A 20361-nucleotide genomic window follows, 5' to 3' on the forward strand; every position below is an offset into this window, starting at 1 on the left:
CTATAATTAAGATGTAATTTCTAAACAAATACAGCAGCATAATTATTCCCAAGCACGGCTTATCTTCCACCACTTTGGCTCTTGGATTAGAAACCTAAAGAGAGCAATGGAACGGAGGGCCTCGTAAGAAATGGCCAGAGGACACTGCCTCGCACCGGCCGCACTAGTGGTCTGGACGCGGTTGCGCCAGCGGACGGCCATCTGCGCTTGTGAACCTACCTGCGTAGTCATACTGGCCGGAGTAGTAACCTGCATAGTAATCACTGTGGCTGCTCCATCCGCTTTTGGAGTTGTAGTAACCTTCAGGATAGCCTTGCCTGAAAACACACACGATGTCGTTACAAAACAATTTTCCCACTTCCTCCTTGGGATACGACGTCAGTCAGCACACGCTACCCCCAGAGCGTCAGGCGTGCGGCAAGACACGTTGCGAAAAAATCGTAATGAGAAAATCAGTAACGACGATGAGGTAAGATTCCCTGCCACGCAGCTACAATTCACCTCCCCAAGTAACTACTTAGATGCCACAAACTAAGGGAACTGACCACCTTCTGCCTGCCACATCCCACACAGTGACACTCAAACAGGCTCTCAAGTTTCGGGTTATCAACCCCGAGCAGAAGCAGAGAGCACCGAGCTGTCAAAACCAACCTAACGCCGACTTCGGTACCCTCGGCGCAGACCGCGTGCCGTGTGCTCGGGACGGGTGAGGGTCCGTGCCCAGGCGCAGGGCTGCGGCTGCCTCAGCCCCTCGAGTCTGCTCTTGAACCTGACCACAAGACGCCTGAATTGTGTCTGACGGAGGCTGGCCTCACAGACCCCGCCACGAGTCTCTTGTCGCCAGAAAAGCAGAACTTGGCGAGGTCACGCGTCAGACCTTCTGGGCAGTAAGGTTCTTAGAATGGCCCGTTAGCGGTTTCGTCTCTTACTAACGAGACTTAGACGATATTTGATTTTTAAAATGGGACTCTTCCCATGCCCATTCAGGAACGTCTCACTCAGCTGAGCCGGGGGGCTTGGCCGGCACAGCTCCTGGGACAGAGACGGCCGGTGAGCCGCACTCGGTCCTCCGGTCCAGCACCCGCTCTCACGGCTCAGCTGTGGGAACGAGGCCCCTTCCGAGGGCCTTGGAGGACAGCCCTCTAGACCCCACCCATCTGCAGAGCGGGGGGGCCGCTGCACACGCCAGCGGTGGGCTCGGAACAGAGATCTGACACCGCGCAGAGCCACGACCACGCCACCTCCTGGCTGCCCTCGCCAACCGAGCCCGTCCGCGCGTCAGCAAAGACACAGTCGCAAAAACGAAGGACGTGTTCCCACCTCAAGCAGTTCCTGCAGGTACGTGATCACACCAGGCATGAGACTGACGCACACAAGTGCGGACACGCATCCGCAAGCACGGACACGGACACAGACACAGACACACGTCCGCAAGTGCAGACACGGACCCACGTCCTCGAGAACACACACGTGCGGACGTGGACACACACCCCCGACCAAAGCAGGGCAGGAAGGCCAGGCTGCTCTCCAGAGCTGTCACATGAGTGGTGACGACATTTAGAGCACAGAAACACTGCCAGACAGGTGACAGAGCCGCTGACGTGTGACCTGGCCTCGCTCCTGGCTGGGGCACTTCTCAACAGCACGGAGCCACCTTTGGCCTCTTGGAATGCATGTTAACTCGCAGGTGGCCAAAAGGACAGGATACTGGAACGGCAAGATGCGCCCTGGCTGCACCCTCCTCCACCCTCCCTGGTCTCCTAGAGGGTTCTAGAAACACCTACCGGATGCTTTCCCTTATTTTCACTTCGAGCCTTACTTCCCAGGTGCTGCACAGGAGCTGAAACCTCGGGAGCTTTCCCCCACAAAGCCCCCAGAAGTCTGGGCTACGTGCAGGCCAGCAATGGACTGAGAGCGGCCGGCCGAACAGGCAGAGGCCCACAGAGACAGAGCCCTGTCTCCAGACAAGCCAACAAAGTCAAAGAGCCAGAGATTGGATCCCGCGATTTTGGAAAGCAGTGCACATGCAAATTCATGGGGGATCAGACTTCCTCTATTAGAGTTCAAGAAGCCGTGTAGCCTTGTAACAAAACCTACACCCGTAACACGTCACTCCTCCACCTGACGACAAGCAGGTGCAGGGGAAGGTGCTGGAAGGCAGGCGGTGCTGCGCCCGCCGCATCGTCCCAGCTCTCCCTATGTGTCTGAGCGGGAGGCTGTGACCTGCTTCCATTCCTGCTCGGCAGGAAGGCGTGATGCCAAGGCTCTTTCAAAATCCCTCATCTGTAATCACAGAGCTGAGACGCGCTCGCTCAGCGGAGGAGGGTAGCGGGATAGACGTGTGTGGGGCCTTCCAGCACGGATGCAATGCTAGGAAAAGGAGTTGGGCAGGGGTCCTGGCCCCAGCCTGCCTGGCCTATGACTCCACACCACTGTGGTCAGTAGCAGGGAACAGCCTTAGGGCCCTGAGCACCCGGTCAGCAAAATGCCTGAGCCGCGTGTGTGCCTCGGTGGTGGCTGGATGATCCCCTGGCCCAGGGAGGACCCTGCAGAGGGTCTGGCCCAACCCAGGGCTGGCTGACAGCACGGCATGGCTGCAAGGGAGGGCTTTGTTCCATTTCAAAGTGCTCCCGTGCTCCGCCCGTGCTGATTAAACATACGCAGAAGAAAACAGGTTTGTCTAATGTTTTCAGATCGGTAAGTTACCACCACAGCCAGCAACACGAACGTCAATCACCTGGCAGGTGGCCGGTCCGAGCAGTGACTTGCCCGGGAGCTGGGCCGCTCGGGCTCGGGGCAGCGGTAGCTCTCAGCGTAGGCGGACACCGCGCTGTCGTAGGACCTGTATCTGGGCTCATACAGGCCATAGACGTCCTGCTGGAAGAAGGGTTTGCGCAACGTTAGACATCGGTGAAGAGCCACCCGTCAAGCAACTGGCACTAGCTCTAAATGGCGCTGGTGACGGCCCTCCAAGAGCACCGGACGTGGGGCTTCCCTCGTGCAGAAGAGAAAAGCTACAAATTGAGATCCACAGCCACAGACGGGCGGCAGGATCTTCCTGAAAGGGACTGCCCTGGTCCTGCTCAGGAGATGGCCGCCGTGTCAGCAGGCAGCCGCCGAGGGGCCGTGGAGACTCCAGACGGCTCTGCCGCGGAGGTGCTATGACTCCCTGGGTTCGTGTCCATGTTTCACACGTCATCTCAGGTATGCAAAATACCCAGGGTTCCATTTGAATGGGTCCCGGAGCTACACGCAGCCTCAAAGAGAGGCTCGTCCTCTGTTCTCATGAGGCTTTCAACCCCTCGCAGGCTCATGACTGGCCACGACGGTCTCTAAGGAGCTGCCACGTGGGGGGACCTGAAGCAGCCCTCTGGTCTACGAGCCTGACTCTCCACCATCGCCTGGCCGAAGTGGAGAAATCACGTCCAACGGACTTATTCCTGACACCACCGGAGACTGTGGCCACAAGGGGGGAGGGCGGAAGGAAGCGGGCTCCCACGGGAGTGGTGCTGGGCTCTGGCTGGAGTTTGCCAGATGTACGTGCGGTTGCTGCACAAAGAACCCAAAGTGGGGACGCTGCTCCCCTCGTGCTCTGCCAGCCCTTCCTGGGCGCGGGATGGATCTGAAATCAGTTTCCCCGTATGGAAACAGGAGTCCGTGGGGCTCCTTCCAGAATCTCAAATTTGCTAATCTCAGTGGTTAGACCCACAGTATTCATATAATCCCAAAGATGCTCAAAGCCTGCAAAGGAGGCACAAGCCTCCTACTAGTGGGGGCTACTGCCCGACCCACCCCCACCAGCCCTGTACCCCCGAGCCGCCTCTAAGAGGTCCCCAGGATGGCCACCTGCCCACTGTAGGACCGAGCTTTCCAAACTTCTGGTCTACACTCCTTGGACCTCTGACACTCTGCCGACCTCGCATGATGCGGGGCTGGGACTAGAGATAATGAGAAGCAAATTGTGATCCAACGTGTGCATTTGAACCCCACTGTTTCAAAGTACCAGAGAACTGGACAGAACCAGTTGTGTTTCACAACACTCACACACTTAGGCCACTGTGAACGGCAAGTCTTCTGTGGGGCGCGACACTGCCCCCGCCCCGCTGCTGAGACTGCCATGCGACCGAGGGACGTTTACGGGATCTCATCCCCCTTGGCCGTTTGGCTTGGATTACGTTCCGAACCTAACTTTTTTCCCTTAATGTTTCTACTCTCCTGCGCTGTCCTGTTCCTCTTTGGGTAGATTTTTCACGTCAAAACCACACCGAAGCTTCGAGAGGATATCCCAGTTTCCCGAGGTGCGCAACTCAGAGCTCTGGTCCCGCAGAGAGCCCACCGGAGGGACAGGAAACAGAGGGCTCCTCAGCCACACACGCTGGGGCACGCGTGCTAAAAATTAACCAGGGATTCTGCACCACCAACACACAGGTGTGCAGTGTGACCCTGCAAGGGTTCCGGGAGCCGGGCACGCTCCCCAAGCAGTGGTGCAGGAACGGGCACTCTGCACGACGGTGCAGACCACAGGGACTACAGGCCGCTTCCGAACCGAGCGACAAAAGCCTGCCAAGGAGCACAACTCGGGAGAAAGAGACCGCTGGTCCCGGGTTCAACCGTCCGAGAGCCTGACCGTACCTGGTAATAGAGGGAGGCTGTGCCAGGATCCGGCGGGTATGGCGAGGGGTACTGCGACTGGTAGCCATCGTACAGGGGTCTGTAATAGTAGTAAGCTGCCAAGTCCGAGGGAGGCGGCTGCAGCCACTGCTGGTCCGACCGCGCGGCTGCCTGGCTGGAGCTGGTGGACACGACGGACGCGCTGGAGGACCGAGGCGGCCGAGGCAGCAGCTGCTGACCCGTGTCAGCTGGAGCGGGACTTGCCGGTGGCGGGACCGAGTCTTGGGACTGCCCCTGCACCGGCGGACTTCCTGGGTTCGAAGGTTCTGAACATGTTGCTTTGGGCCCTTGCTGGGGGGCCGGCGACGGCTCCTGCTGGGCTCTCCCTAGGCCACATGGGTCCTGAGCGTCTTTGGTCACCTGCTGGTAGAAACGGTCTGGGTTCTGTGCCCCTGGCCCAGGTTGTCTAGGCTGACTGGTGACGGTTTGCGGACAAGCTGGGCTGTCAGAACGGGACGGGCCGTACATCCTTAGAGAATTTTCCAAAGTCCTATTCAGCGTGAAGTCTAGGGCTCCAGAAGTTTCTTCCCGATTACCGGAGGGATCCGCTTTACTACCAGCAGGGACCGAGGTAGCGTTTGCAGGCGGCACCAACATCACGCCTGTGCTTCCAGCAGGGCTACCAGCCAGCTCGGGAAGAACGTTCTCTGCATTATGAACCTTTTGGCCTTCTGGAAGCAAGTTCTTTGGAACCGGATGAGGTGGCGGCTGAACCAGCAAATTAGCAGGTTGATTACAAACGGTCTCCGAAGTGCCAGGAACTTGTGGAAAGCTACCTTGCGGGAGACTCTTGGGCAGAGGCGAGCGGGTGACAGAGGTGGCTGCGATCCCAGACGCAGGAGCACTTTCTCCGGAGTCCCCCCCGACAGTCCGGCTGCTTGCTGTTGGTTTATCCCCCACCAAAGCATCTCTCCAGGGCAGACTCTTCTTGTTAGGACTCGATAAGGACACAGAAAAATTAATGGGCTGAGCCAAATTATAGCTTTGATCAGGCTGGGCAATCAAGACTGGCTGATTCTGCAAAGACTCAGTGGGCGGTGAGGATAACAGGCTGGCATAGCCCGAGCTCGCCTGCGAGGGAAGGGCCTCCTCTTCTCCCATCTTGGGAGGGTTCTCGAGGTTCTCGGAAGCTCCGACGCCATCCCTGCTCTGCAGAGGGAGGCCAGGGCCTGGCTGCCGGGGCTGCTGACCGGACACTCCCTCGTCAGGAGGCTGAATCACTTCAGAGGGCTGAGGCCTCACGGGCGCGTGCAGTGCCGGGGCAGCCGGGGCCAGGAGCACGCTGCCCCCGAAATCTGGGAGCTCGTTCTGTGCCCACAAGGTCGTCACTGGGCTCTCGCACTTCACAGCTCCCTGGGCCCTGGCCAAGGGCCTCTTCTCAGCTGCCAGAAGCACGGTTTCCGAGGGCGGCCCCCCAGCGTGCCCAAGCCCCTGCTCGGCCTCCACGGGTACGGTAAAGGGCAGAGAACCGGCCTGGAGTGCGAACAGGGTCTCCATGTTGTCCGGGGGCTGCTCCAAGTTGCCAGGGCACGTGTCAGGCGGTGCGGCAGCTGGCCGGTGCTGCTTCTGGTGGGGTCCGGCCCCCCTCACCTCGCCCACCACCTTGGCCCGATCGGCCTCAACTGGTTTCACTCCAACTAAGTGGGACTTCACCGGTTCAAAAGAACTATTCGCGCTTGTCTGGAATATTCCAGTGGGTTTTGGGGGGCTTGGGGTTGAGGGCTGGGACAGGCTGCTGCGGTGATTCTGGCTCACGGTGGTCTCGTTTGTCTCGCCTCCTACAGGAGAAGAATCAATTTGCTTAAAAAAGCTCCCCGAAGACTCATCTTCAGGTTTTCCAACTTCTTGCTGAATGAAAGTGCCCCCCAGGTCTCGAGGCCTGGCCACACCTGAAAGATTCCCGTGGCTCTTGCTGCTGTAACTGGACGACACGCTGTCAGATCGCACGGGGTGTGGCACTGAATCCGGGGCCTCGAGATTTGGGCCCCCGCCTCCAGCGTGGCCCCCAACACCGAGCCTGGGGCCGTATCTGAGCTGATCGCCAGGGGCGGAAGGGTCCAAACTTAGGGGCTCACTTGGCAAAACTTCCTGATTCTGAATGAACTCTAAGTCCTCCACGTTCTCGTACTGTGGGCTGCTGGCGTGAGCCCCTGCGCCTGCTGGGCCGCCCCACACAGTGACGGCAGCGCTTGCCGTGGCCGGTCTATCAGGCTGGGCGCCTGCAGACTGAGAGAAATAAGGCTGCGGGTGGCCTCCCTGCTGCGTGGCCTCATTGCTGGAACCTCTGGGAAAGGCGTGGTAAACGCCACCCGCTCCCACACGTGCGGGAGCATGACCAAGTCCCGGGCCGGGGGAGGAGCCATCCAAGTCAGACGGACCAGCGAAGCTTGTGTTTTCAGATGAGAGGTTCTCCTCATTTTCCGTCTCTCCGCCGTGGAAGAACATGGAGAGAGCTCCCGAGTCCACTTCCGGCAGGACCCGGCTGGTCTCGGCCCCTGGGGGGTAGTGCAAATGGCTTTCTGGGCTGTTTCCCTGAGCGAGGGGATTCACAAGAGCGAGGTCTGGCAACTGCTCTTTATTCACTCCTGGATTTGGCCTGAGCTCCTGGCTTGCCCGAGGATTCCCAGCTCTAGAATTTTGCCTGAACGCGTTGTCAGGATCGAAGTTATTTGCTGACTGGTTACCACTCTGCAGGTAGGCCGGCTCATTGCTTCCGTCACCGGCCAAGGGTCCTGGCAAAGACACCAGTGGGTTGAGCTGCTCGTGGCCGGGACCGTGACATGGGCTGGACGGAGTGGGGAAGAGGAAAATGCTGGAGGTGTGGGGCACCGGGCGCTGAACAGGTCCTTCTGGGCGGGGCCAATAATGTTGACCTGAGGGCTGTGGGCCTCCCTGCGCTGGCCCCCACTGCCCTGGCATTTGCTGACGAGGCTGAGGGAAGAAAGGGGACGGCGCCACAGCACTGTCGTGCGGGTTCTGCCGACTCAGGGGTCTCTCGGGCCCAAGCACGTTCGTGTGCGGATGGCCCCCGTGGGGACTGTCGGCACCCGCTCCTGGAATGTGAGGACATGGCAGAGTCTGAACTTCGGGTTCCGAGCTGGGAGCAAGCTCGCCACTCCTGTGCAACTCTGACTCCGGCGGCGCTGAAGGTGGCAACACGCTGGCAAACAGACCGGTGTCCGCTGTGGCCTGCAACGCAGGTCCTTGCGAGGTATCCCCAGCATTCGCATGAGGCACAGGCAGACCAGGGTGTTGAAAGAACGCTGGCGGGGCCGGGCCCTGCAGAATGGGCGTGCTGCTTTTGGACGAACTGCCCGACGATGTAGTTTGTAGCGCTTGTCTACTAAAAGCAAACGGATCCGTTACCGGCTGCAACGGGCAAGCTATCGGGGTCACCGGTGCGTTACTATTTGCCTGTCTCCTGTAAGATCTGTTGGACCAGAACATGCTCTGAGGAGTCCCGGCCGGAGGTGGCCCGACCACGCCTGATGGGGCTGCCTGAGGCGGCGGCTGCATGACCGATCTGTTGCACAACTAGGAGCTGCTCACAGAAAGCAGGATATAGGTTTTCTTCAACCTGAACTGGAAAAGAAAAAGAAGAAATTAGCATAAAATCCATGTATTCAAACTCCCAGTTGGAATCAGGAGAACGAAGAAAACAGAGAAAGGCTGGAAACAACTCGAGAGTCTGTGTCCTCGGTCCCGAGACACGTCGCTCCTACCCCCACGCCCACCCAGAACTGCATCCCGGGTGGGGGGCTGCGGCCGGCCGGGGCAGCTGAGCGCACAGACAAGAACACGGCCGGACACGGATGCAAACGCTGGCTGTGCCCTGAGCTCACTGACTGACTTCAGACGAGTCACTGCCTTCTCTGGGGTTCAGTTTCACAGCCCAGCTGAGCACCCACACGGCACGCCTGATGCCTCCGTGATGCCCTCACCAAGTGGGCAGCGATGAACGGAGCGCAACCTAACTGCCGGTCTGATTCACTACCCGGTACCCGGACACCTTCCCGTAAATCATCACCGGGTCCTGAAAGAGCCAACCCCTGTATCAAGATGGCACATCATACTTTTCGCGCAGGTTAATGTTACATCTTGAAATGAAAATGGAAGTTTAAGATGCGCGCTTCTGTTTTAACGAAAAAGCATTGTAAAGTACAGAGCGATACAAGCCGCAGGCAGAATCTGAAATATACAAACATGCCCTTTATGCCACCGTGCAGAATGTCTCATTTCCCGCGCTGTGCCTGGTTGACACCGTGAGCGGAACAAGCCGCCTCGGACCACGAGGGCTATCAAGAAGTGAGTCCGGAACGAAAGCCCCAATTAAACGTGAAGCAGCTTTAAAACTGACCAACCGACTCGATTCAGAAATTTTCAACCAGAGTGCCAACAAACCTTTCACAGAAAACACAATCGTCTTTACAGTGTGTTTTGTTGCCAGAACTAGCGGTGGTTTCCGCTTTTTAAGAAAACACGTTAAATGTAACCTTGAACGGTTAACCGGTACTTTTAAGACACAAACCCAGGTACCGTCTCTTTGCTGTCTTTCTCTATGCACAAGTCCTCCCCCCTAGTGCCACCCTCACAAACAAACAGATGACGTGTAACCGATCACGGAGGAAAGTAAACACCAGAGGGAGAAGTGGCAGGGCTCCAGGGCTTAACCCACACATTTCTGCAGGTGCACGACACTTTTGCTCCTGGCAATCTTTCTCAGAGTCGATAAAAGGAGACATTTGTGTTGGGGCGCCTGGGTGGCGCAGTCGGTTAAGCGTCCGACTTCAGCCAGGTCACGATCTCGCGGTCCGTGAGTTCGAGCCCCGCGTCAGGCTCTGGGCTGATGGCTCGGAGCCTGGAGCCTGTTTCCGATTCTGTGTCTCCCTCTCTCTCTGCCCCTCCCCCGTTCATGCTCTGTCTCTCTCTGTCCCAAAAATAAATAAAAAACGTTGAGAGAAAAAAAAAAAAAAAAAAAAAAGGAGACATTTGTGAATGTACCTGAAGTAAAGCTACTCACGGTGAAGGCTCCTACCCCTCTCTGGAAACGAGTCCTATGGATCTATTAGCTCACTACCATTACGGCTTGCCCACGTCCGTCCTAGGCCAACAGGGAAGGCCGTTGGACTGACGAGCACTCTGAAACTCACTGAAATTCGACGGACTGTATCAGGCACAGCACTGGAGGCTTCGTTTGGTTCTGTGATTTTAGAACAAAGAATGTGTACAGCTCAGCTTTACAAGGACTGATCGTACAACCAGCCCGGCCTCTTCCTCTTATCTGTGGGACAGAGGCGCCCAGCACGTCTTCCGAAACACGACTTCCTCCTTGTAAGGCTCCAGTAGAGGACCTCAACCGCTCTCAGCAGTGGTAAAAGAGAAACCCCAAACAGCAGAGGCCCAGAGCATCACACCGCAGAGGCGTGGCTGTGAGGGCAGGGCCAGGAGTCCAACTGAACGGCCCCACGCACACCACTTCTCTTCCTGCGACCCAGACTCTTTGTCTGTGAAGGGAGAGAATCTAAGGTTCCTTCTCAGCTGCATCTTACAAAATCCTACGCACAGTGGGTTCTGGGATGCCCTAACCCCTGCTGCTGTTCAATACAGAAATGTCATCCAAACGCGGACAGCGTATATACTTAAACGTTCTCCTTCAAGAAACTTCCCCGACTCCTGAACTCAGAACCGTTTCATAGCAAACACTACCCCTTTCCTATAAAACGGGATCTCCCCCACCCCCCACTCCCCACCCACAATTGACAGCTTTTAAACAATAAGGCAGCTGCGTGTGAAACGATCCTGAACATGAACATGATCCTCTTGGCTCTTCTCTACTCACCAACAGCAACGCCGCCTATCACTTCTCTGCTGGCCCCAGGGAACTTACTTCCAGCCAGTAAGTCATTCGGTACCGAGTCATCTAACTCTAAGAAGACACCGGCTGTTTTTCTTAAAAACGCATTACTCACAAACCCAGCCCTTCGTCAGACCACCCTGTGTCTACGAGAGATACTGAAGCACAACCGTCTCCGATCTTCGATCCAATTCCTGGCTAAGGAACTGAGATGCTCAGAGCACCTCCGGGGCTGCCGCCGCAAACTGAGGCTGGGCCAACAGGAGCGCCAGAGAGCACCGGAGACTCTACCCTTTGCCCACAATGTCGCTCTCGGAGGCTGTGAGCGTCACGTCGCTGTCAGACTGGGGGGCGCTTGACCTAGAGACACCATAAGCTCCAGCTTTTCCAAGTACAGCCCCAAACACGTTTAGATGTTAACCAACGCGAAGGGGGAGTCTAAACGCTGCTAAAAACGGCAAAGATCCCAAAGGACGCACTGACGTTCAGGGAAGAATCACTGCAACGCGCACACTACCCCAAAGAAGGCGGTCAGCACGGCGCTGAGACTCGCTGAGACTCACGGCTGTTTGGGCCGCACGAATCACAGGAACAAGAAAGCACTCTCCTGCCTCTGGCCTCACCTTTGACCTCTGTTAAGATACCGGCCACCGGAATCCGAAGAAGAGGCACGGGGCGGGGGGCTGGGGGAGTCCTGCAGGGACACTGGTTGTGCTGAAACTCGCCCAAGTATGGCTCCGGAGCGACCGCGTGTGACTCAGTGTGCTTCCTGCCCTCGCTGCCCTCGCTGCCCTCCCCGGTTGACGTCGTCTGTGTTTAACACACAGCCTTAAGCGGCTCGTGCCCCACCTCCAACCACTCAGAAGCTCTTAGGTGAACCTGCAAACACCGATTTTAAATGGCTGTGACGCGACCAGACGCTCCACACCATACTTTCGCCCCCCGACCGGTACTAACTTCATTACACGTTCCCGTAACCCTTCACGCGACACACGAGGGCCCGACCTCCACTGCAGCGTCTCGGTCACTTTGCCACGAAATGCAAATCTGTCCCATCACCGGCCCGGCTCGGGGAAAAATCTCCCAGCCGCTGAGGACAAAACAGCTTAAGAACCTTCGAAGCAAAGGACACGCAAAACTGTTACAAGAAATTTCCTACATGTTCGTACTCCTTGAGAAGTTGCAGGTCTGGTCCATCTTCACCATTCCAACACAACCCTCCCTCCGTCGAGGCCACCAGGGCGAAGACAAGTGTCAACACAGCGGGGCCGGACAGGCACTTGCCACAGAGCCGGCCATACCTGCGGGGTCCACGTCAGTCTGCCGAGGCGGCCGACAAAGGTGCAGAAGGCGGCAGGAGGGTCGCTCGCTCGGCCGCCCCTGCCCCGCCCCGGCCCCGCAGGTCCCCCTGCTCGCCCCCCCAGGGCCCCTGCCCGACCCCTGGCGGCACCCGGAGACGCGAAGTCCGCTCAGGGCTGGGCCCGGCCCGGCCACTTCCCTCCGCCCGACCCCGGCCCTCACCGGCGCGCCACAGGGCGGCCGAGGCCCACACCGGCTCGTGCGCCGCCCCTCCGCGACCCCTGGGCCAACCCCTCAAGAGCCGCCGGCGGAAGCCGGCCGGGCTGCGGCGACAAGCGAAGACACGACAGCCGCAGCAGCCATCTTGGCACATCCGGCTCCGGCCGCCGCGCCGCCGACGTGTCCGACCGCTACGTCAGTGCGCGCCACGCCTGCCGACCACGCCCACCGGCCCCGCCCACCGCAGCTGCTCCCGTGACGCGGCGCCCGGCACCTTAGCCCGGCCTCCCTCCGGCGTTTCGTCCTTCGCGGGCCATCTATTCGTCCGCCCCGTTGGCCCGCCCCTCGCCTGCGACCAATCTTTCACCGTTCATCCCTTCGTCCCGCCCCCCCCGCCCTGCCCCTCGCGTCCCCGTCATTCACCGCCCATGCCTTCGTCCCGCCCCCTCGGCCTCGCACCTCAGCCCCGCCCCCTGCGACCCGCCCTTCGCCCACCTGCTGGGCCGGGTGCGCGGGGCACTGCTCCGAGACGTCACCCTGATTATGCCAGCTCTTTCTCCCAGTCTTTTCTCGTCTTAGGGTGTGAGAAGAGTAAGGGTTCTTCAGTCATACCCAAGTGAAGAACCAGTCCTGAACGACCGAGGCCAGCAGGAGCACCCACCGAGAACGGCTACTCGGCAGCGCCGAGAACCCGAGCGGCGCCCTGGCGCAGGCGCGACCCTCCCATTTGGCCGTTGGACTTCCTCCAAGGCGAGACGGGCGGAAGACGGCTGCGCATGCGCCGGCCTCCGCGGCGGGCTACGCGTGCGCACCTCGCGGAGGCTCGCCGGTTGCCTGGTTACGGCCACTCGCGGCTCGGGGTTCCAGTTCTGCCCGCGAAGTTCGTTTCCGTCCGCGCCCGGCGCTCGGAAAACTGTGCCCGTCTGCCCCGCGCGGAGCCCCGGGAGGGTCCGCAGGCGCCCTTCGAGGCCCCCTACCTGCTCGGCCCCCTACCTGCTCGGCCCCCTGCTTGCTCGGCCCCCGGCTGCAGCCACGCCGCCCCGCGGCTCGCGCGCCGTCCGCTCCTGCTCCTCTTCCTGCCCCGCCCTGCCCCCACGGAGGCCTGGCTCCCTCGGCGCCCGGTCTGGTCCCCGACACCGCGTGGACGGAGACCAGGACTCCGTTCTGTGTTCCGCAGCCGTTGAGCGGGCGTTTGCGTTGGAGCGCCTCCCCCAGGCAGCGAGTGTCAGGCCGGGCTGCCCTGCTAGCCCCCCTGCTCCGCCCCGAGGATGGCACCATCAGAGCCCTCCCACGGTGGATCTTAGCGATGAGGGGGTGCTGCCGTTTGTATCCTCATTTTCCCAGCGAGAATAGAGAGGTTCGGGAGGCGAGGAAGCAGCCACCCAGACCCCGGCCCGCTCACCCGCACACCTGCCTGGCAGGGAGAGGGAAAAGTAGCAGCCTGCCCCCGCTCACCCCAGCTTCTTCCAGAGGGCAGGAAGGGTGGCAGGTGTGCCCACACGCTTGCATCCGCCGGTGGTCGAGCTCCCAGCGGCTGCTGCTGCCAGTGCAGCAGCGGCTGAGGCCTGGCCGGGGTGGGAGGACTCCCTGGTCACCCGTGCGACTCAGAAGCCTGGGAAGAAGGAAGGAGCTCGGTTCAGCTCTTTGTTTGCTGTGACGTTGGCAGGGAGCAGCCACGCTGTCAGGGCCCCAGCGGGTGCGGGGAGAGTTTCAGTCCCTCTGACGTGGCCACTCTGCTAAGCTAACATTTGCCTTGCAGAAATGGAGATCCTAACCTATGTCAACACAGAGAATAGGTGCTGGGGCTCCCTGGATCCACCCCACTGCCCCTGACCCACTTCCTGCAGTCACTTTGTCCCAACAAACCACTCCACAGAGACATGGCACTGTCACCTCCCCCCCCCCCCCTCCCCGCCATGGGCACGCAGAGGCAAAGGCGCTGGGGTCCGTCCCCTCCCCCTCCTGCTAAGCCTCTTGAGTGGAGGCCTTCTGTTTCTTGGCCATGTGGGGCCCGGTGTGGAGGAGAGGGCTCTGGGCCCACCATCGGTCGTGGAGGCTGGGGCTCTGCGCCACAGGCCCTCGGCCTCAAGGCCCAGCCTGCTACCTGATGCTGTGTGCCTTCTGTCAGCTTCCTTGACCTCCCTGACTATCACGTCCTCGGCAACCCGGAGTCCAGGTGGGGGAGCACCTAGACAACTTGGGGGCCAAAAGGAAATGCTGTTGATGCTTATACCAGAGCAACAGGCACGGACCGCACTGTCCGGGGTATAGGGTGATTCTGGCTGCAGAACGGGCAGGGGCCCGAGCCGTGGGGGGCGCCCTGCCATGACAGCTGTTGCTGTTTCTGAGGAAGCGTCCCTCCCTTTGCCTGCAGTGTCACTCATTCACTCCTTCCTCCTTATCCCCCCAGGCTCCCAGAGGCTGGATACACATGCCACCACCTCCCTGAAGCCCCCCATGGGGGCTGGCGTCAGCTGCTCTTTCCAGAGGGCAAGATTGTTAGTTCCTCATCATGACCGGAGCTGTAGTCACGCGACCCCGAGCACACAGGACACAGGGCTGCAGGCTTGCCAGGACGATGGGCAGAGCCTATGCCAGAGAACCCGGCTGTCCTTTCCATCATTGCAGCCCCCTGTCACACTGCGTTTTCAGGATCACGAGAGTCAGCCTCTCCCAGGAGCCTGCGTTGTCCAGGGAGGACTGGCACCGAGCGCCCAGAGGGGGTTGAGCTGAGCTGAGCTGAGCTGGGACCTAAGTGCCTATGAGAGGCCAGATGCCAACAAGGTAAAATAGCCCACTGGCAGCTCTTCATCGCGTGTTGAAATGATAATATTTTGGATATAGTGAGTTAAGCGTACTGTTAAAACTTATTTAATCTGTTTCCCTCTTTAACATAGCTAGTAGGAACTTTAAAATTGCGTCTGTACCTGGCCTATTTCCACCGGACAGCACTGGTCTAGACAGTGAGCACATTGTGAGAGGGGATCAGGGGCTCCCCCCCGCTGCCCATGCATGCCCACCCTGGAGCTGGAGCTTCCCAGATCGTGGAGCTGACACCCAGCCACTTAGGTGATTGTGGAAGGAGCCCTTGGTGGACGGTAGCCACAGTGTCCCTATAGACAAAGGCTGGTGGTCCAGGGCCGTGAGCCTCTGCCCCTCCCTCCTCCAGGGCATAAAGTAGCTGTAGTAGGGTGTGGTTTGTAAGTGGACGTTTGTAAGACGCTCCTGCTCCACACCAGGTGCTCTGCTCAGCCCCCGACTCTAGCCCTCAGTCCTGGGCACCGAGGCTGGGGGCTTGGCAGGGGGCCTGCTTGACTCTGCCTGGAGATAGGAAGGGGCTGCCTCCGTGGGACAGGTCTGGCTGAGTGGTCCAGGCCGAAAGCACGTGTGGGCCTCGGAAGTGGAAAGAGCTGGCAGACAGGACTTCGGAAGAGGCAGCCATGCAGCTGAGGAGGTCTGCGTGGAGAGGAAGGGGACATCAGTTCCTTCAGGAGACAGCGGAGCTGGGGGCGGAGATAGCTGGTGTTTGAGCGTGTTCTGTGGCACCTTGTGCGTGTAAGTCGGCCGGCGGGGTGTGGCCAGGCCTGGTACGAGGAGAGGGAGGCAGCTCCGGGAGGGTGCAGCTGGGGTACAAAGCCAGACCCATTAGATCCTCCCAGACTCCCGGGAGGCCTTGCAAGAGAAAATCCACATCCAGGCTGAGCTTGATGAATGTCCCCACCCTCAGCGTCGTCATTAGCACAAGCATGGCACTGTCTCATCCCTCGTCTCCAAGTGTCTGCAGACGTGCCTGGCACCCGGCAGGCCTCGGAGGTCTTTTGTTCCCTTTATCGCTGAGCCAAGTGCTAAACACATAAGGTGACGCTAGAAGTCACAGGAGGGTCGTAGAAAGCACCAGAGGGCACGGATTCCACACCAGTCGGGCCACAGAGGATCAGAGCCACGGGACTAAGTGAGCAGTATTCTGTTAGCTGCAGCAGGGCCCTGGAAACACCCGAGAGACCTCTCGCACAAAACTACACACTCGTCGGCCAAGCCCCTACCGCGTGCCCCGCACTGCTAGGAGCTGGGAGTGTGGCCGCGGACCAGCAGGCCAGGCCTCCGCTCTTAGGGGGCACAGACCCTGGACAGCTGCAGATGTGCCCCCGGGGCTGGGGGGCACCGCGAGAGCACCTGGCAAGGCCTGGATCCCACCTGCTGCTGACACGGTAGGGCTAGGGACGGAGGAAAAGAGCACTTGTGGCTGAGGCAAACAGAGGCTTCTGTAGCAGCAAGGGGCAGAAACCTGGAAGTGGGAGATGGGGGGCGGGGGGGGGCTGCCAGCGGCGCATTGCCTGGGGCTCTTCGGGCCCTGCACGGGGTCTCCGGAAGCACGGAAGCTCTCAGGGACTTCCCAGCAAGAATGCCGTCGTCCACTCAGCTTCCCCTGCCCTGGCTCTGGCAAGGTGCCAACGAGAGTCAGGAGCCCAGGAGACAGCCTTGGGCCCCTGGGGGAGCAGAGAGGCTGCCGGGCCGGACTGGTGGGGAGAGCTGAACGTCGGGTGAGTCCCAAGGGCAGGACCCGGTTCTCTCGCTGCCCCTCCCTGCCGCCCTGCACAGCACCAGCTCTCCTCACGTCAGACGAAGGATCAAATCAGACAGGAAGGCGAGAGTCCTGAGCATTGGTGGCGATTACGGGGATGGACTTGGAGGCCTGGGGGAAGACAGAAGGGTGGAGCGTGGAAGAGGCCCGAGATGCCCACTGCCGAGTGCAGGCTGGCTGCGGCCGGTCCTGAGCAGCCGCGTTCCTGCCCGAGAAGTGATGCGGCCGAGCGACGTGGGCTCTGTGGGCCCTCCCAGGCCACAAATGGTTAGGAGAACGTGCACCAGGAGAATCACGTGGCCCTGGCTCGGAGAGGTGACACCTGGGGAAATCACCTGCCTCTTTGGACCTCGGCTTTCTCATCGGTAAAATGGGATAGCGCAGTGGCGGGATGACCGGGCGGCATGTGCATTGCAGACATCACTGGTGGAAATCCCCATGGGGGCCACCTGCTTGCCACGGCGGGCACTGGCAGGATGCTGCCAGCAGGGGGAGGCAGAGAGCCGCCTTCCAGTCCTAGGGTTTCCGGGTGCTGGCATCTGGGACACGCCGGGCTCCTGTAGCATCCGGCCTGGGTGCAGCAGGATGAAAGGTTTTGGCTCCGCACATCGCCCCTAGACTGCGGCCCTCTCCAGGGGCTTCTTCATCTCTGACTCCCCCTGCCCCCCCCACCCCCCCGGGACTGGGGTTGGTCTCCCGAGCTCAGCAGGTGTTCCGTAAATCCTCCGCGAGTCGAATTTAATGGGACAACAGACAACGTGTATTTTTCGAGCTTTGCGCTCAGTGATCTAATCCGCAGCTACGGGGGGCCAGAAAGCGTTGTTTTCCGTCAAGAACGCCCGTATTCCACACCGTCCTGTCCCCACGAGGGGCGCTGGTACCTGGTGAGGGCCTCGGCCAGGTTTGCACCGCCCACTTTCCGTTGTCCAGACAAGGAAATAAGGTAGAGAATAAGTAACTTAAGGTTACACGCTTTCCTAGGGCTCAGTTTTTTTTTTTTTAATTATCTTTTTTTTTTTTAACGTTTATTTATTTTTGAGACAGAGAGAGACAGAGCATGAACGGGGGAGGGGCAGAGAGAGGGGGAGACACCGAATCCGGAAGCAGGCTTCAGGCTCCGAGCCGTCACCACAGAGCCCAACGCGGGGCTTGAACTCACAGACCGCGAGATCGTGACCTGAGCCGAAGTCGGACGCTTAACCGACCGAGCCACCCAGGCGCCCCAGGGCTCAGTTTTTAAAAGGGAGAAACGCGAGACCAGGAGGGTCACGGCCCTCAGTGTCGGAGACCCATGGAGCTTCTGCTGGTGCGTCACAGGCTCTGGTGCAGGAACGAGCCCGAGTCCAGTACCGTGTGGACGTGGCAAATCCAACCCGAGACGCTTCACGCTCAGCCCCTGTCGCATTTGCCCTGCAGACCTCTGGGCAGGGCTGCTGCCCGGTTTGGGGGAGACCAGCTTCAGAGTTTGTCACCACAGCGGCCATGCCGTCCCTGTGTCCTGACTACCTGCGGCCTCTGGGGTCGGCTCTGAGCAGCTCCCACTTTTCCCCTGGGGACCCTGAGGGTCAGAGGAGCCAAGTCACCCGCCTCGGGTAAACAGCACCTGCAAGGAAGGTGAAAACAAGATGACACAAACCGGGGCGGGGGGCACAGCCAGGTGTGTGAGGTGCTGGGGGAGCAGCATTTCCAGCCTGAGCTCGACGGGCGCTGTGCCCTCGGCCCTCAGGGTGTGTCCGTCTGGGAGCCACCGCGCACGTTTGCCCTCATCGAGGCCCACGGTACACACGAGCATCCAGAGTCCAAACGAGCCCTGACCCAGGGCTCCCCAAACGCATCGACCCCCACCGAGTGCTTGGGGACGCAGCGCTTCTGGTCTCCGTTTGCCCGGGCACCCAGGCGGACGGCATTGCTCAGGCTCCCGCTTGAAGCACTTTGTCATCGTGCCAGGGCCCCCGGCTGCGGGACACTCCCCTCCAAGAGCGGCCGCAGGAAGCTCTCCAGCGCCTGTCTGGGTCCACGGCGCTGTCCCCTCCCACAGGGCTCCTGGGTGTGGATTCTGGATGGGACCGGCCCACGGAAGACTGGGCCGCAGTGAGACCAGGGCGGCACCAGCCGGAAGATCGGCTCCCCCACTGAGCCCAGTCTCTGGCGGCCGCCGTGCTCCGGAAGCGTGGCTCAGTGGCCCAGTGAGTGGCTGGGTGTCGCCCTACCCTCCCAGTCTCATCTGTGGGCGCCGCTGCGGTCCTCTCTTTGCTCTGGCCAGAGGGGCGCGGAGCCACATTTGGGGCTCACCCCGGAACGGTGTGAAGCAAGACCCCACGCCAGTGATGTGCCTCGGGTTTCCCCGGCGCCCACGGGTGCCCGCATGGTCTAAATCTGTGCCTTCCAGTGTGGCAGGGTGCAGCAGCTGAACACGTGGCCGGTCCACACTGAGGAGCACTGATAGCCCGAAACACACACTGGATTTCAAAGACCTAGTTCGAGAGAGGGAGAGAGAGAGAGAGAGAGGAAAATAATGTAAAATATCTCATTGACTGCACGTCAATCACATGTTGAGATGACGGTTGGTTGGACGTATTGGATTATTATGATGTATTAGTAAACTTCATTTGTTTATTTTCGCTTTAATGTGGCTGCGAAAATATTTGAATTGCATGTGGAAGGTGCAACTCTGAATCATCCTTGAGACCCTGGAAAAGTGCTCCCCGCCCCCGCTCTCAAACAGGCAGTCGTGAAGGAGAACCACCCTTGAGGAAGCGTCAGGAGGGCAGGTAGGGCAGCCCCCGTGGCGGGTTCATGTGTTTGGGATGCTGAAAAGTGCAAGCCTCGGATCCCTGGGGACTGACACCCTGAGGAGGCACAGGGACCCAGGGCAGACGCCCCCGCTGGCTGATGGCTACTGCTGGCGTTTGTGGCCCCCGGGACACACATTCGGGCCCTGAGAGGTATGACCTGGGACCCTGTATTGCCTGCTAGGGCTGCCGTAGCGGAGCCCCGCAGACTGAGTGGCTTCGCGGAAATGAACTCCCCCATAGTTCTAGAGGCTGGATGCCTGAGATCCAGGTGCGGGCCGGGCTGGTCCTCTTGAGGTTCTCCCTCCTGGGCTCGCAGCCGGCCTTCTCCTCCTGTGTCCTCACCTGCTGGTCCCCATGTGCGTGTCTGTGTCCTGATCTCATAAGGTCACCCGTCAGATCGGGTTAGAGTGCGCTCTAACAAGCCCGTTTTACCTTAATTACCTCTGTGAGGACCATGTCTCTAAATACAGCCACATCCCGAGGTCCCGGGAGCTGTGGTTTCAACATAGAAATTGTGGGGGGTGGGGACACGCTACTGAGCCATAACAGATCTAAGTCAGGGCCTGTGCCCCCCCTGGGGGGGGCCTGTGGTGTCCAGGTGGGCGTCCTTCTGACGGTAGGGACTGGCGGATCAGGCCGGCTCAGGTTGTACGGCCAGGAATGAGGACCACGGGGTGGAGGGAGGGCCCGTTGGCGGTGGGGGCTCTGGAGCCAGGAGAGCGGGAGCAGGTTTGAGCCCCAGGGAGAAAATGGGTGGGAATCTCAGCCAGCGCTTTGGAGTCAGGGGGGTGGGGACGAGTCCCTGAGGAGGGGGATGCAGGGCGGGCGGGGGACATGATGGAGCAGCCTGTGGTGGGGGACGAGCCTCCCCCAGGACCTTGTCTGCTGCCCCACACCCAGCGTGAGCTCCAGCAGGGTGAGGCTCGAGGGGGCACCACTGT

The 20361-nt window shown here is 59.9% G+C and overlaps 1 protein-coding gene across 8 annotated transcripts in view; it reads right to left on the reverse strand.

The window, feature by feature from the left end:
* SEC16A (SEC16 homolog A, endoplasmic reticulum export factor) overlaps window positions 1-12671 on the reverse strand; it is a 33583-nt gene extending 20912 nt beyond the window's left edge. For 2 of the 8 annotated variants that reach the window (XM_058693571.1, XM_058693564.1), the window contains exons 1-4: window positions 12116-12266; window positions 4633-8253; window positions 2738-2877; window positions 220-317 (exon numbers count right to left, since the gene is read on the reverse strand). In XM_058693571.1, the coding sequence (XP_058549554.1) occupies window positions 220-317; window positions 2738-2877; window positions 4633-8187 (3793 nt within the window). In that variant the 5' untranslated portion in view covers window positions 8188-8253; window positions 12116-12266. Of the gene's footprint in view, window positions 1-219; window positions 318-2737; window positions 2878-4632; window positions 8254-11826; window positions 11987-12046; window positions 12267-12538 lie in introns of those variants that run through there. The other 6 variants (XM_058693567.1, XM_058693570.1, XM_058693569.1 and 3 more) reach the window with 6 other exon arrangements.
* Between the last annotated feature and the right edge of the window lie 7690 nt (window positions 12672-20361).

The sequence above is a fragment of the Neofelis nebulosa genome, chromosome 12 (genome assembly GCF_028018385.1).
Source record: "Neofelis nebulosa isolate mNeoNeb1 chromosome 12, mNeoNeb1.pri, whole genome shotgun sequence".
In the NCBI taxonomy this organism is placed as follows: Eukaryota; Metazoa; Chordata; class Mammalia; order Carnivora; family Felidae; genus Neofelis; species Neofelis nebulosa.